The following is a 13,625-nucleotide window of genomic DNA, read 5'->3' on the forward strand; positions in this document are numbered from 1 at the left end:
CTTTGATATATAATTTTTCAAAGCTTTCTCTTATGCATGTATAGCTATACATATATCTGAAATTATAAAAGAGAAAACTCTGCTTACCATTTAGTAACCTGCTATTTTAATGCTTTTTTAAACCTAAGATATCATGAACATTTTTTCATGCTGTTATGTATTCTTCTTTAAAATTATTTTTAATGTATATGTACTATTCCATTGTATAATGTGCTATTTAAGCTGCCAGATATTTTGGTAGGATCAGTATTTTGTCTCATTTTTCTGTTATGAAAAACACCATGATGACATCATGATTGCTAAACCTCTGTGCTCATCTTTAATTATCTCTATAAGGTAAATTGTTACAAGTGGAAATGCTGAGCGCATTGTGTTTCTCGCTGCCCCATCCCCATAGCCTCACCGTGGCTGAACACATCCTGTTCTACGCGCAGCTGAAAGGGAGGTCCTGGGACGAGGCCCAGCTGGAGATGGAAGCAATGCTGGAGGACACAGGCCTCCACCACAAGAGGAACGAAGAGGCTCAGGATCTGTCAGGTGCTTGGTATTGGAAAATGGGCTTCGGATGGCCAATCCACGGTTTCCCAGTGCACAGGGCCTTGTATATATACATGTGTGCTTGTGTGTGTGTGTGTGTGTTCTTAAACTTGTAACAGGAGAGCTCCTAAGGGTTGGAATAATCTATAAAGTTATTCTGAGCATCTAAGAGAAACCCAACTCTGGATTATTTTCTACATAGAACACTATCCTGCAGCAGCCTGGGCTCTAATGTGCTCTGAGGTTTATGTGTTTGAACTAAAAATGTGAGAACAATCTTCACATGGTCTGATCCTGGGAGGCAGGGAGTTTCTGTTGTGTATTATAAGGCCTGAACCACTAGGGTTCTGAACACTGTGGACATCTAAGGAGGCAGCTTGAAGCTGCTGCTGGATCTAAGGTACCTTCCTTACGTCGTCAGCCCTGGGCCGTTCCTTCACATGGTTCACAGCTCCCGTGACCCTGCCGCCTTGTCCCTCTAGGTGGCGTGCAGAGGAAGCTGTCTGTGGCCATTGCCTTCGTGGGAGATGCCAAGGTGGTGGTTCTGGATGAGCCCACCTCTGGGGTGGACCCCTACTCACGTCGCTCAATCTGGGACCTGCTCCTGAAGTATCGCTCAGGTAATGGCCACTGCACATCACCTGTGCTCTCGCTGAGGCTGAATGTGTGTGATCTACTCTCTTACACCTGGCATCTTGCAACTCAGTGTAGTAACAGCCACAACTACACTCAGATGTGGCATTATCACTGGCTTGGGGAGTCTAAGTTCCAGGTGAAGCCTCCTGAGATTTTTTTTACCCAAATATAAGCAGGGAATTACTGATGAAGCAGCCTACTTCCCAAAATGCACTAGAAAGTTCTCTCAACCCAAAACCCTTCTGCCTGGAACAATGGGAGCAGCTGTAAGTAAAATTCCCTTTGACAAAGGGACCCGAATTATCTACGAAAACCAGGTGTGAGGGTGAGGAGCCTATATTCAGTGCTGTGGATGGAAATATCTCAGTGGGACGGTCCCTCCTCTGTCATGGCACCTGAAACCAGATGCACAGACCCAGACAAGACAGCAAGCAGAGCCACCATAAAAGTAACAGTGTGGTTTAAGCCTGTGGTGTATTTGCCTTCTTGGAATCCTCATTACCATTTTATTTTAAGGACATCTCTAGTATGAAAGAATGTAAGTGTGAGTGTGTGTGTGTGTTCTTTGCAGAGATGATAAATGTAGCACTTAATGATCCAGAGAATATACTATAGAACTCAATAGATACTGACTGACAGTAATAAATATGTCCCATACATGGTGGTTTATTTGCATCAGGCCCTATGCTAAGGAAGAAATACTCTATAAAATAGCGCTTTACAATATGCAGGATGCTATAAAATGGTAGCTACTGTTATTTTTTATTCTAATATTCTAGACTGTATTGCAGAATACTTGTTTTTATTTATTAACTCCCAGTTTTGCAACCCATGGAATATGGAGTTTGCTATACACTTTCTCCCATCCATACCCAGGCCTGCCTGGTAATTCCCCTGACCCCTGCCTCTGCAGGCAGAACCATCATCATGTCCACTCACCACATGGACGAGGCCGACATCCTCGGGGACCGCATCGCCATCATATCCCAGGGACGGCTCTACTGCTCTGGAACCCCACTGTTCCTGAAGAACTGCTTTGGCACAGGCTTCTACTTAACCTTGGTGCGCAGGATGAAGACTATTCAGAGCCAAGGAAGAGGCCGCGAGGTTTGTGTCTGTCCAGGGAAAGAGCCTGTCCTGGGTGAGAAGGAACGTCATTCCAGACACTTCTACCCAAATCAGACTCCAGCTAGCAGAACTGACCTCTTTGTTTCTGGAACCATTTGTAGATTTTGATAAAAGAACATTCTGAACTCCCCTACAGAAATGCTTTAACCAACTAGCTTAAAAGACCTGAAATTATTACAGGCCAGAATCCTAAACTACACACATGGTTTCATGCAACATAGAAGGGAGGGAATGACTTACTCTGCAAGGTTACACTGTTTAAAGGACAGTAGTTATTCAAGCTTTCTTTTTTCATTCAAACATTTATGTTAGCTAGCTAAACCCAAATTCCATTGGCAAATGAAAGCTAAGAAAAAGCTTCCCTAGTAACTATAACCTGGAAATGGTGACACGAAAAAAGTGCCACCCAGCAGAGACCACCTCAGCGTGTCAAGAATCCCAGGTTCAAGTGTGGGCTTCAAGGTGAACAGACTGTGTCACCTTAAGCAAATTCCTTAATTCCTCATTGTTGTTGGGTTTTTTCCACATAGAAAGTGAAGCTGATAATTCCCACTCTGCTTTCCAGGGATGTGGTGAAGATAAATGAGATCAAGTATGATAAATGTGCTTTGGGCTCCTAAAAAGGCACTGCTCACCTTCCAGTTGTCCTGTCATGCCTGTTTTATTGTGTTATAGCATCATTTACGCCTTCAGCCCTGTAGTTCAGGTGTCTGGCTGCTTCTGGGTTTTCCAGCTCTGGGTAGATTTCCACAGCCCAGTGTGCATCCCCAGAGAGGGAGACGCAGAAAGTCTCGCATGGGCTGACCTACAGCTGTCACATAAGTGATGACAAGCCAAAGGAATCCATTAATGCTCTCTCCGTGCCTGATTCACACACTCTCAGAACAAAATCAGACAGCCACACCCTCAAATGTTCAGATGAAGTAATAGATTAAAACAGTGAAGAAAAATGTGTTGAGCACACTTGATGTGAGAGACAAAGCATGGTGGTGACAGCGGTGGGCATCAGGGGCATCAGGGAGGCGCTGTAGGAGTGATTCCCGCCCGTCTCTCGTAGGCGACCTGCAGCTGTGCATCTAAGGGCTTCTCCGTCAGGTGTCCGGCCTGTGCCGAGGCGATAACTCCAGAACAAGTCTTGGACGGTAAGGACTCAAGCAGACTGTCCCTTGGTCCTGGTCTGGCCATCATCTCCAGGTCTTGTTGGTGTGTCCAGCTGTCGAGCACTTCAATGGGAGCAAAGAGAACACTCTGTGTGCTTCTCAAGCTCACAGTCATGCAGTTGCTCATCTTCTTCTTTGAGTTTTTGTCTCCTCCTCCATTCCCAAAGAATGTTGAAGTCTTGGGCTTACAAGCCCTCTCCCTTTAATGAGGAACCCAGTCTTTGTTTACTCCTCGCCCTTGCCCATACTAAGCCTGTGTTTCTGGGGTCCCCCTGCCTGGATCCAAGCCACTTTCCTCAGTATCTGGAGAGGAGGTCTTCGAATGGTGCCAGCTGGAGCCTATGAGCCTCGGCGATGCACAGCCCTCACAGTGAACTTCTCCAGAGAGTCAGGTTGCATGGTGTAGATGCCAAATCTGTGGGTTAATGCATAGCCCTGTTACACTCCCAGATTTTCTCTCAGTTTCCTAATTTTGAGTGATTCTCCCTTGGATTAGATACAGTGTGTTAAACCTTGTAAGGGGCACCTCCACCTCCAGAAAGATGCAAAACAGAGACTCTCACTGTGGAAGCACTCATGGGGCCATGACTTCCTGGCCCCCGAGTGCTTGTCAACAGCTGTTTCTATTCTCCGCTAATGCCTGCCTCTCATCCTTCCCTGGTTGGGGGCGGTGGAGGGGCGGCCTGGGTGGAGGAGAAGGGACGGGGAGGGGTTGTCCTCAGAATTGGAATACCATATTCCCCATATTCCTAAGTAGGAACAAAACTAAACCTATGTGCTGATCCAAGTTAAGGGGAAAGTATTTGCTTTTTAAAGACAAAGTTTCCTAAGCACAAATATTTTTCTAACTAAAATCTGAAACAAGAAAACAGGCAGTTTGTGCACTATGCTTAAAGCTGAGGGAAAATGCCTGGAGGTGCATCATATTTACTCTCTCACCCTCTCTCGCACTGACAGAACCTGTGGTGAACACGCACATATCTTCTTAGAACATTTCTGTGTCTTTTTCCTAGTCTGCCTTGCTGTAGGCCCCTCCCTGCTTTCCAAATAATTTTTTTGAAAAGAACATGTTTAATTACGGGGGCTTCCCAGGTAGCACCAGTGGTGAAGAACCTGCCTGCCAAAGCGGGAAACGTAAGAAGCACGGGTTGGACCCTTCGATTGGGAAGATCCCCTGGAGGAGGGCATGGCAACCCACTCACGTATTCTTGCCTGGAAAATCCCACAGACAGAGGAGCCTGGCAGGCTACAGTCCACGGGGTTGCAAAGAGTCAGACACGACTGAAGTGAAACACACACCCCAAAGTCGATATGCAAACAGAGCCTGCTGGGTGGGGTAAATTCTTTAACTATTACTTTATTTCTAAATAAAGGTTTATTTTCTTTGAATAGAAGAGGGATGCTGTGAATAGTGGGAAGCACAGTAAGTTGTTGTGCCCCAAACAAGAGAAGGAAGATCATTTCAATTCCCATTAGCTCCTTGAGAGGCTTTCCACTCGAACAGACTCGCAAACCACACACACTGGCAGACCCCCTTGCCAGATGCTGAAAGCCCTGCCGCCCAGAAGGACCACTTCTGGAAAGGCTGACACACACATCTAAGACACAATTCCTGGGAATCCAGCAGCTTCAGGTTCGATTTCCTTCCTCAGAGAACAATGAACGTGACCCCCGGAGAGAAGTTAGGGCAGAGCTGCTTCCTCCCACGAGGAGCCCTCTAGCCCCTGCATGAAGTCATCTGGAACTGTAGACAATTGAGCCTCATTTGCATGTTTGACATAAAACAAGCCTTCCAGTCCAGCTAGGCAGAAGGATTTGGGTTGAAAGCCACGAAATCCCTCCTCTTGAGTCATTTCTGAAACAAAGAAAGAAGAGAACTCACTGGGTGATCCTGACTCTGGGAGGGTTACTCGCAAAACACACAAGAGTTAGGCTCTGGGCGCCCAGAATCCCTTCCCCTTTGACCTGCTTCTCAGAACAGTATGCTAGGGAACTGTCTCTTTAAATGCATGTTAATTAGATTTTTAACAAGTGTTTTTATTTGTTTAATTTGGGGCCATCCCTGCAGCATATGGGATATTACTCCCTGACCAGGATTCAAACCTGTGCCCCCTGCGTTGGAAGGCAGAGTCTTAACTACTGGACTGCTGGGGAAATCCCTAGATTTTTAATTTTAAAGTAACGTATGCTCATGCATAAAATTCAATTCTGATTGCATGAGTATATCAGGTAAATACCTGATACTGGATACTTCCCTTTACCCCATGCTGTGCTTCCTGCACTCCATCCCTTGGTCCTTCTCCACAGCTTCTCAATCTCCTTCTGCATTTCCTGTGAGCTGGGATTTTTTGTTTATTTGAGGAAGCAGATGCAATTCCAAGGGAAGTGGCGCAGTCCTCCAAAAAGTTGGGCCAGGCCTGGGTGTGTGATGTAGGAAGTGGGGTTCTCATCTAGCTTGGTCACCAGGTCCGGGTCTACTTCTTGGTCAAGTCCCGTATACCTTGGGGCTTCCCAGGTGGCATTAGTGGTAAAGAATCTGCCTGTCAATGCAGGAGACATAAGAGAAGTGAGTTCAGTCCCTGAAGTGGGAGGATCCCCTGGAAGAGGGCATGGCAACCCACTCTTGTATGCTTGCCTGGAGAATCTCATGGACAGCAGAGCCTGGTGGGCTACAGCCCATAGGGTCGCAAAGAATTGGACATGACTGAAGCAACTTGGTGCACACACACACACACACCTTTGGCCAGACCAGAAAAATGAAAGCAATTTTGACTCAGGTTTGTGGTGATTAAGAATGAGCAACATTGATGACAAGAGCTTTCTTACTTCAGATGATGTTCATGATAAGAAGAGCAGCTATCACTCATCTGTGGGCCAGACACAACATTCTCAGTGGTTTCTGTAGATTAACTCATCCAAGCCTCACACATAATAATAATATGGGTGCCACTATTTTTCTCTTATGCAAATGAAGAAACTATGGTATGACCTGCCTGATGTTCCATATAGCTAGTAAAGAACAGAACATTTGATCAAACAAAGGAGAAAACTGGCACAGGAATGTTATGTGAGCTCCCCAAGGTTACACAGCTAATTTGGGGGGAGTTGGCTTCCATCTCCATCTCCCTTTCAGTGCCTGTCACAGGGTCTACTAAGTTAAAAACAGACATGATGGAGCAATATTCCTCCACAAGAGTCACTACTGATAAAGGAGATGGGCCTTCCTCAAACGCAAAACAGAAGAAAGTAGAGGACCTGGGTAAGCTCCCTGTCTTCCAGCTTCTGGAAAACAGTTGATGTCAGCCTTTTTCTTGTCTTAGGGGATGTGAATGAACTGACGGATATGGTTCACCACCATGTTCCAGAGGCGAAGCTGGTAGAATGCATTGGTCAAGAACTTATCTTCCTTCTTCCAAATAAGAATTTCAAGCAGAGAGCATATGCTAGCCTTTTCAGAGAGCTGGAGGAGACGCTGGCTGACCTGGGACTCAGCAGTTTTGGAATTTCTGACACTCCCCTGGAAGAGGTGAGGCAGAGACTCCCGCTGGTTTCTGTCAGGCACCAGAGAGGTAGTTCCTTGCCAAAGTCTAACACAAAAGTCTAGAAGGGAAATTTTGTGAAAGCAAAAAGCCATAATTCCTTGCCCAAGCGTAGCAGCTGTCTTCACTTTTGGCTTACTTCCTCCTGCCTTTATCCATACTCACACATATTTTACATAGCTGTGGTCACCATGTGCACACACTTCTGTATTTACAGAAGAATATGTTCTTAGATAAAGAGTCATAATGTATTCCCTTCCCATTATGAAGCAATACCCAACAGAACTGAGCCTGGGTTAGATTTTTTTATAGACTGGGAACGCCTGAATCAAATTCTCTTTTTCTTTCTGGACAGATTTTCCTGAAGGTCACAGAGGATTTGGATTCAGGACATCTGTTTGCTGGTATGGTGCCCCCAAGTGTGTAGTTTGTCCCCTCACTAAACCCTTATGCTCTATCTCAAAAATCTAAGGATAAACTCATGAAACAACAAAGTAGACTAACACTCCTGCATCCTATTTATCTGACCCCCAAATAACAGGCCTTTTGAGTTCTTGGTTATATGACACAGGAAAGGTAAGTGGAATCGGGTCCAGGTGGGAAGATGCGAGGTGAATCGGGAGTCTTAAGAAGGTCAGGCTGGGAGCTCTGCCACCCCCAAGCTTCGCATCCCGCTTCCTGGTCTCCTGTTCCTTCCACATCACCACCCTCATCTTCTCCTCTTCTCTCTACCAGGCCTATGATCCACTCTGCCTGCAGGAGTGACAGCTCACAGAGTTCTTAGAGACAGTACAATCCAGATGCCAGCTAGGACACCTGGCCTCTTTGAGATGGAGATAAAACGGTTCTGAGCCCTCATTTAGTGCCCTGAGGAATTTTGAAACTGTGGGGACCATAAATGTTGTGGGTTCTGGGGGTTTCTTATCCCCTTCCACAATTTCTACCAAATCTCAGAGCCACAAAAAGCACTCACGACTTAAGTGGTCTTTACTGTGGAGGACGGAGAATGGGAGGATGGACGTGCAGGAGGACTTAACTGCCACAACACAGGCCACTTCTGATAGAAAAACTGGCATCCACCCAGTCTGATTAAAATCCTCTCCCTGGCTTCTCCCTTCTTGTTCCATTTCCCTCTCCTTGGTCGTGGGCAGAGCTCTGAAGCAATTCACCTTTGCTGACGTGGGCACCTGCCACTGGTTACCTCTTTCTACCAAGTGTGACATACCACAGCATTTTCCTGTACAAAGATTGTTTCCTCTCTGTTTCTGGTGCCTGCTCTTAAGTCATGGTTTTCATCTTGCTTTGTAAGTGATCCCGGCTATGTCTAGAACTATCAGTGGTCCAATATATCAGCCCAAATGTGTATCAGGATCCAGGTAGATTGTGTGGTGGCCAGAAGAGGTGGCCATCTGGGCAGGGTGGGGAGTAAAGAACAGTGCTCTGGAGGGAGTGAGAGCACCTCACCACAGGGCCCAGGTCTTCTTTCCAGCTTTTCAGACACAGGAATTAAATTCCCGCAACTCACCCAAGGGCAAAAACTCCCATAACCAAGACCAGAGTGAAAACATGATAATTTATATTAGAAACTATGATGAACTCAAGAATTGGGGCCTTTAATCTGCACAGAGTGCTTCTGCTTAATAATTAGTCCTCTTAGAAGAATAAATAAATTCGGAGAAGGCAATGGCAACCCACTCCAGTACTCTTGCCTGGAAAATCCCATGGACGGAGAAGCCTAGTGGGCTGCAGTCCATGGGGTCATGAAGAGTTGGACACGACTGAGCGTCTTCACTTTCACTTTTCACTTTCATGCATTGGAGAAGGAAATGGCAACCCACTCCAGTGTTCTTGCCTAGAGAATCCCAGGGACGGGGGAGCCTGGTGGGCTGCCGTCTGTGGGGTCACACAGAGTTGGACACGACTGAAGCGACTTAACAGCAGCAGCAGCAGAAGAAGAATAAATTATAAATCAGAAGAGTGATCATTCTGGATATATTAATAGAATAGGATATTCCAAAGAGACAGAGGTAGGAGTTAAGTGTAGCCTCTACAATGAAGCAGGCCAAACACCAAACCTGAATTCTATAATTTGTTGATTGAGTGGCTTTGGGTGCATGTGTGCTAAGTTGCTTCAGTCACATCCGACTCTTTGCCTGCCAGGCTCCTCTGTCCATGGGATTCTCCAGGTAAGAATACTAGAGTAGGTTGACATGCCCTCCTCCAGGAGATCTTCCCGACCTAGGTAAGGGTCTAAGCCGCATCTTATGTCTCCTACATTGGCAGATGGGTTCTTTACCACTAGTGCCACCTCAGAAGCCCCTTTGAGTAGATACTTAGCCTCTTTTTTTGTTTATGAACACTCTTAAGATTCATTCCCTTAATAACTGCCATGGATAACATATAGCTGTGTTAATTAAATTTATCATGTCGTACATTATATCCCTAGTACTTATTAATATTTAGTTTCTTTGTACCTCAGTTTCCTCATATGCCAAATGGGGATGATAATAGTATCCACCTTTGAAGGTTGTTGTTCACTCACTCAGTCATGTCCAACTCTTTGTGACCCCATGGACTGCAGCACACCAGGCTTCCCTGTCCTTCACCATCTCCTGGAGCTTGCTCAAACTCATGTCCATTGAGTCAGTGATGCCATCCAACCATCTCATCCTCTGTTATCCCCTTCTCCTCCTCCCTTCAATCTTTCCCAGCATTGGGGTCTTTTCTAATGAGCCAACTCTTCACATCAGGTGGCCAAAGTATTGGAACTTCAGCTTCAGCATCAGTCCTTCCAATGAATATTCAGGACTGATTTCCTTTAGGATGGACTGGTTTGATCTCCTTGCAGTCCAAGGGAACTCTCAAGAGTCTTCTCCAACACTACTGTTCAAAAGCATCAATTCTTCAGCACTCAGCCTTCTTTATGGTCCAACTCTCACATCCATACATGATTACTGGAAAAACCATAGCTTTGACTAGACAGACCTTCATTGGCAAAGTGATGTCTCTGCTTTTTAATACACTGTCTAGCTTTGTCATAGTTAGGTTATTGAGAGAATTAAATGAGTTAAAGCATGCTAAGTCTTAATGCAGTATGCAATTTCTGTTAATGATTCAGCAATACCCTCATCTCAGCACTTACAAATATCTCTTACCTCAAACTCAGCCATAGCTTATACTTTACAAAAAACTAAATATCCATTGTTTTATTTGATTGTCACTATAACCTTATGAGGCTGGTAGGGCAGGAATTGGCCCCATCTGGGGAAAAGAAATTAAAAGTGTTAGTCACTCAGTTGTGTCCATCTCTTTGCAACTCCATGGACTGTGGCCAACCAGATTCCTCTGTCCATGGGATTTTCCAGGCAAGAACATCTGGCGAAACAGCTCTTATAAATTGGATGACTTGCCTTAAAGTCATATAGGCTTCTGAGTCTTATTCCTTGGTCTCAGTTCTCAAATCTAGAGCCCTCAATTACACACTCCTACTGTCTCTCATTTTTCAGATTGCTAATTGCATTTGTCTGAAAGGGCTGTTTTTGAGGCCGGCATTTTTCTGATCTTGTCTTCAGAGTCTGAAGGAGCTGTGGCTGTCTATGAAGTCATACACTGCATGGTACCAAGAGACTCCAGGCCATTTCTGAAGGATGTCTCATTGCCAGTGGCCTCTAGAGGGTAGCAGAGAGCCAGGGACAAACAGGCCTGAAGCCCTCAACTCTGATCTGAACAGTGGCCTCCAGCCTGGATGGGGTTTCAGGGAGAGAGCACGGCTCAGAGGACAGGCATGAAGACAGGCAGCAGAAATCCTGCCAGAGGGAGGGCCAGCCACAGCGAAGGCGTCAAAGCCAAGCCCAGATCAGGAGAAAGGAGGCAGAACTGGGGCGCTGGTGCTGAGTAGTCAGTGAGCCTGCAGATGGTCACCCTCTGAGTAGTGAGCCTGGTACACGGCAGGTGCCTGTGGACATTAGCTGAAAGAATGACTCAGCTGACCCAGCTCCCTCTGCAGTTGTTCTTGTCCTAGAGGACGTTAGGAGAGAGACGTGGGGGCCAGCCAGCCATCCTCTAAGCTCTCTAGGTCCAACAGCACATTCTGCAAGTACATTTTAATTAACTCTAGCTTCAAAATAGCTGATGACTTGCGATGGTTTATAAAGCACATTCACATGTGTTAGCTCATTTAATCTTCATAATAACCCTTTTCTTGTTTTCATTTTACAGATGAGAAAACTCAGATTCAGACAGATTGAGTCATTAAGACAAATTTGCACGTCTAGTTAGTTAGAGTCAGGATTCACACCCAGGTCTGCCAACTCCTAGTTTATTGGTCTTTCTACTTTCTACTTCTCAGTGACCTCTAAAAATATAGAAAGAAACACAGGTTATACATGAATATATTTTGCTGTTAAATTCAAATAATACAAAAAAGGCTAACCCTTCCCACTTCATCCCCTGCCCCATCCAGCTCTGCCCCTGAAGTGATCTTTTAACAATTAACAGGTATTCTTTCAGAACTTTGCACATGTGTATACATCGTGAGTGTATGTGTATACGTAAAACATGTTTCTTTCCAAATGACACATGTGCTAACATAAATATGATCTTATTACACGTATTGTTCTGAAACTTTTTTTTTTGCTTATATGTTTTGAACCTCTCTGTCTTGTCCTCTTTAACTGTATAGAGATTTTTTAAGCAGTTTCAGGCAATTCTGTCAAAAATATTTGATATCAGAAAGTAGAATTTAAAAAATTTTATTAACCTTCCTGACAGATATTTTGTTTCTAACTTAGATGAAGGGAAAACTAACACAGTGAGAAAAAAAATTGACCTTGTGAATGTTTTTCTAAGTTACTCATTCCATCCTCCAAACCAGGAGGCACTCAGCAGAAAAGAGAAAACATCAACCTTCGACACCCCTGTTCGGGTCCTAGCGAGAAGGCCGGACAGACTCCCCAGGGCTCCAGCAGCCACCCCAGAGAGCCAGCTGCTCACCCGGAGGGCCAGCCTCCACTGGAGCGGGAGGGACACAGCCGACTGAACTCAGGAGCGAGGCTTATTGCCCAGCACGTGCAGGCACTGCTGGTCAAGAGGTTCCAGCACACCATCCGCAGCCACAAGGACTTCCTGGCCCAGGTATTACTGCGGTCTTTGGCTGTGCCTGTTTGCTCGTGGCCTCCCTGGCCTCCCCATCCTCTCCCAGGCTTTCTTGGGCATGTGGGGTCAGACATAGCCACGGCTACCATCTTTGGGTTCTGTCAGCTTTGTTTTCTCCTTGCCAACCTTTGCTTCTTCTTGGTAACATGAAGCTTCTTTGTAAGTATTCTAGTACACTTAGCAGAGAAAATAGCATAATAATGAATATATTAATATTGGTTTTATTTTTACAAGGGAAGGTAAAATCATGTTTTTATTCATTTTTTGCAGACCCTACATCATTGTCTGCTTTTTCTCTTTAGATTTTTTGTTCAGATGCAGAAACTCTGGTTTACCTCTGGCTGAGCACTGGCCTACTTTAGGGTTCAATACTGGCCTGCTTTAACTACCCTTCAAAGGGGGGAACGTTCTCTGTTCTCCTTTACAACTTGCCTTTGCACATCTGCCCATCATGTTAATCTCTATTAGGGGCTAGTTATGAGGCTGCCGGATAAATGTTTAAAAGACTCTGTGTGTGTGTGTGTGTGTGTGTGTGTGTGTGTAACATACCATAGCCTAAGTTACCATGTTTATTGTCCCACAGATTGTGCTCCCGGCCACTTTTGTGTTTTTGGCTCTAATGCTTTCCCTCATCATCCCTCCTTTTGGTGAATATCCTGCTTTGACCCTTCACCCCTGGATGTATGGACAGCAGTACACCTTCTTCAGGTGTGTAGACTTGTCCCCAAAGGTCATCATTCACCTCCTTGGGTTGTGGGGCCCTTGGGTCCCCTGCTGACTGGTAGGGCCCTGACCTTCCTACTCTCTGGGACAGTCCCAGTGTGATAGGGGTCCTCAGGCTGCCCTCGGAAAGAAAGATAACTTACCTGCCACTTGGGAAAGGTGACCTCCACGTGGACACCCAAGACTGCCAGGAGTAAAGGAAAGAGAAGGCAGATGGTGGGTGAGTGGGTTTAAGTTCCCTTGTTTTGAATTGCAGACATGATGTGGCATCAGACTACTGAGTGTGTTCAGGCAGCCTACCTACCCCCTTCTCAGGTGACCCATAGCCACATCAAGGCAGCGTCCTATGCCCTGTGTACAGGCCTGGCACACAGTACCCATTCAGTAGACATCTGTTGAGTTGCATGTTGGTGGCTTTGTTCCTCTGTCCCAGTCACATGTCCACTGTCTATGCCCTCTCACTGTCTAGCATGGACCAGCCGGACAGTGAATGGCTCTCAGCACTTGCAGATGTCCTTGTGAATAAGCCAGGCTTTGGCAACCGCTGCCTGAAGGAAGAGTGGCTTCCGTAAGTCCCTATGCTCCCCTGCTGTAACACCAACAGCTGCCCTGGGAGACCCCAATAGTGGGAGCCTAGGACAGCATGGTTGGCGAGACCCCATCTATATTACTCAGACACTTCCATATCCCTGAGCAGCACTCACCTGGCCTCTCCTTCAACACCTGTGTGCAGGGGTGTTCACTAGCT

General features: G+C 45.8%; 1 protein-coding gene across 1 annotated transcript in view; it reads left to right on the top strand.

Annotated features, from left to right (window-relative positions):
• Positions 1 to 13,625, top strand: part of ABCA4 (ATP binding cassette subfamily A member 4) — a 144,247-nt gene that overhangs the window by 93,294 nt on the left and 37,328 nt on the right. The window contains exons 21-29 of the mRNA XM_027536459.1: positions 398 to 537; positions 1,020 to 1,157; positions 2,087 to 2,280; positions 3,359 to 3,443; positions 6,782 to 6,987; positions 7,356 to 7,404; positions 11,874 to 12,133; positions 12,738 to 12,862; positions 13,347 to 13,445. Of these exons, the coding sequence (XP_027392260.1) occupies positions 398 to 537; positions 1,020 to 1,157; positions 2,087 to 2,280; positions 3,359 to 3,443; positions 6,782 to 6,987; positions 7,356 to 7,404; positions 11,874 to 12,133; positions 12,738 to 12,862; positions 13,347 to 13,445 (1,296 nt within the window). The remainder of the gene's footprint in view (positions 1 to 397; positions 538 to 1,019; positions 1,158 to 2,086; positions 2,281 to 3,358; positions 3,444 to 6,781; positions 6,988 to 7,355; positions 7,405 to 11,873; positions 12,134 to 12,737; positions 12,863 to 13,346; positions 13,446 to 13,625) is intronic.

The sequence above is a fragment of the Bos indicus x Bos taurus genome, chromosome 3 (genome assembly GCF_003369695.1).
Source record: "Bos indicus x Bos taurus breed Angus x Brahman F1 hybrid chromosome 3, Bos_hybrid_MaternalHap_v2.0, whole genome shotgun sequence".
In the NCBI taxonomy this organism is placed as follows: Eukaryota; Metazoa; Chordata; class Mammalia; order Artiodactyla; family Bovidae; genus Bos; species Bos indicus x Bos taurus.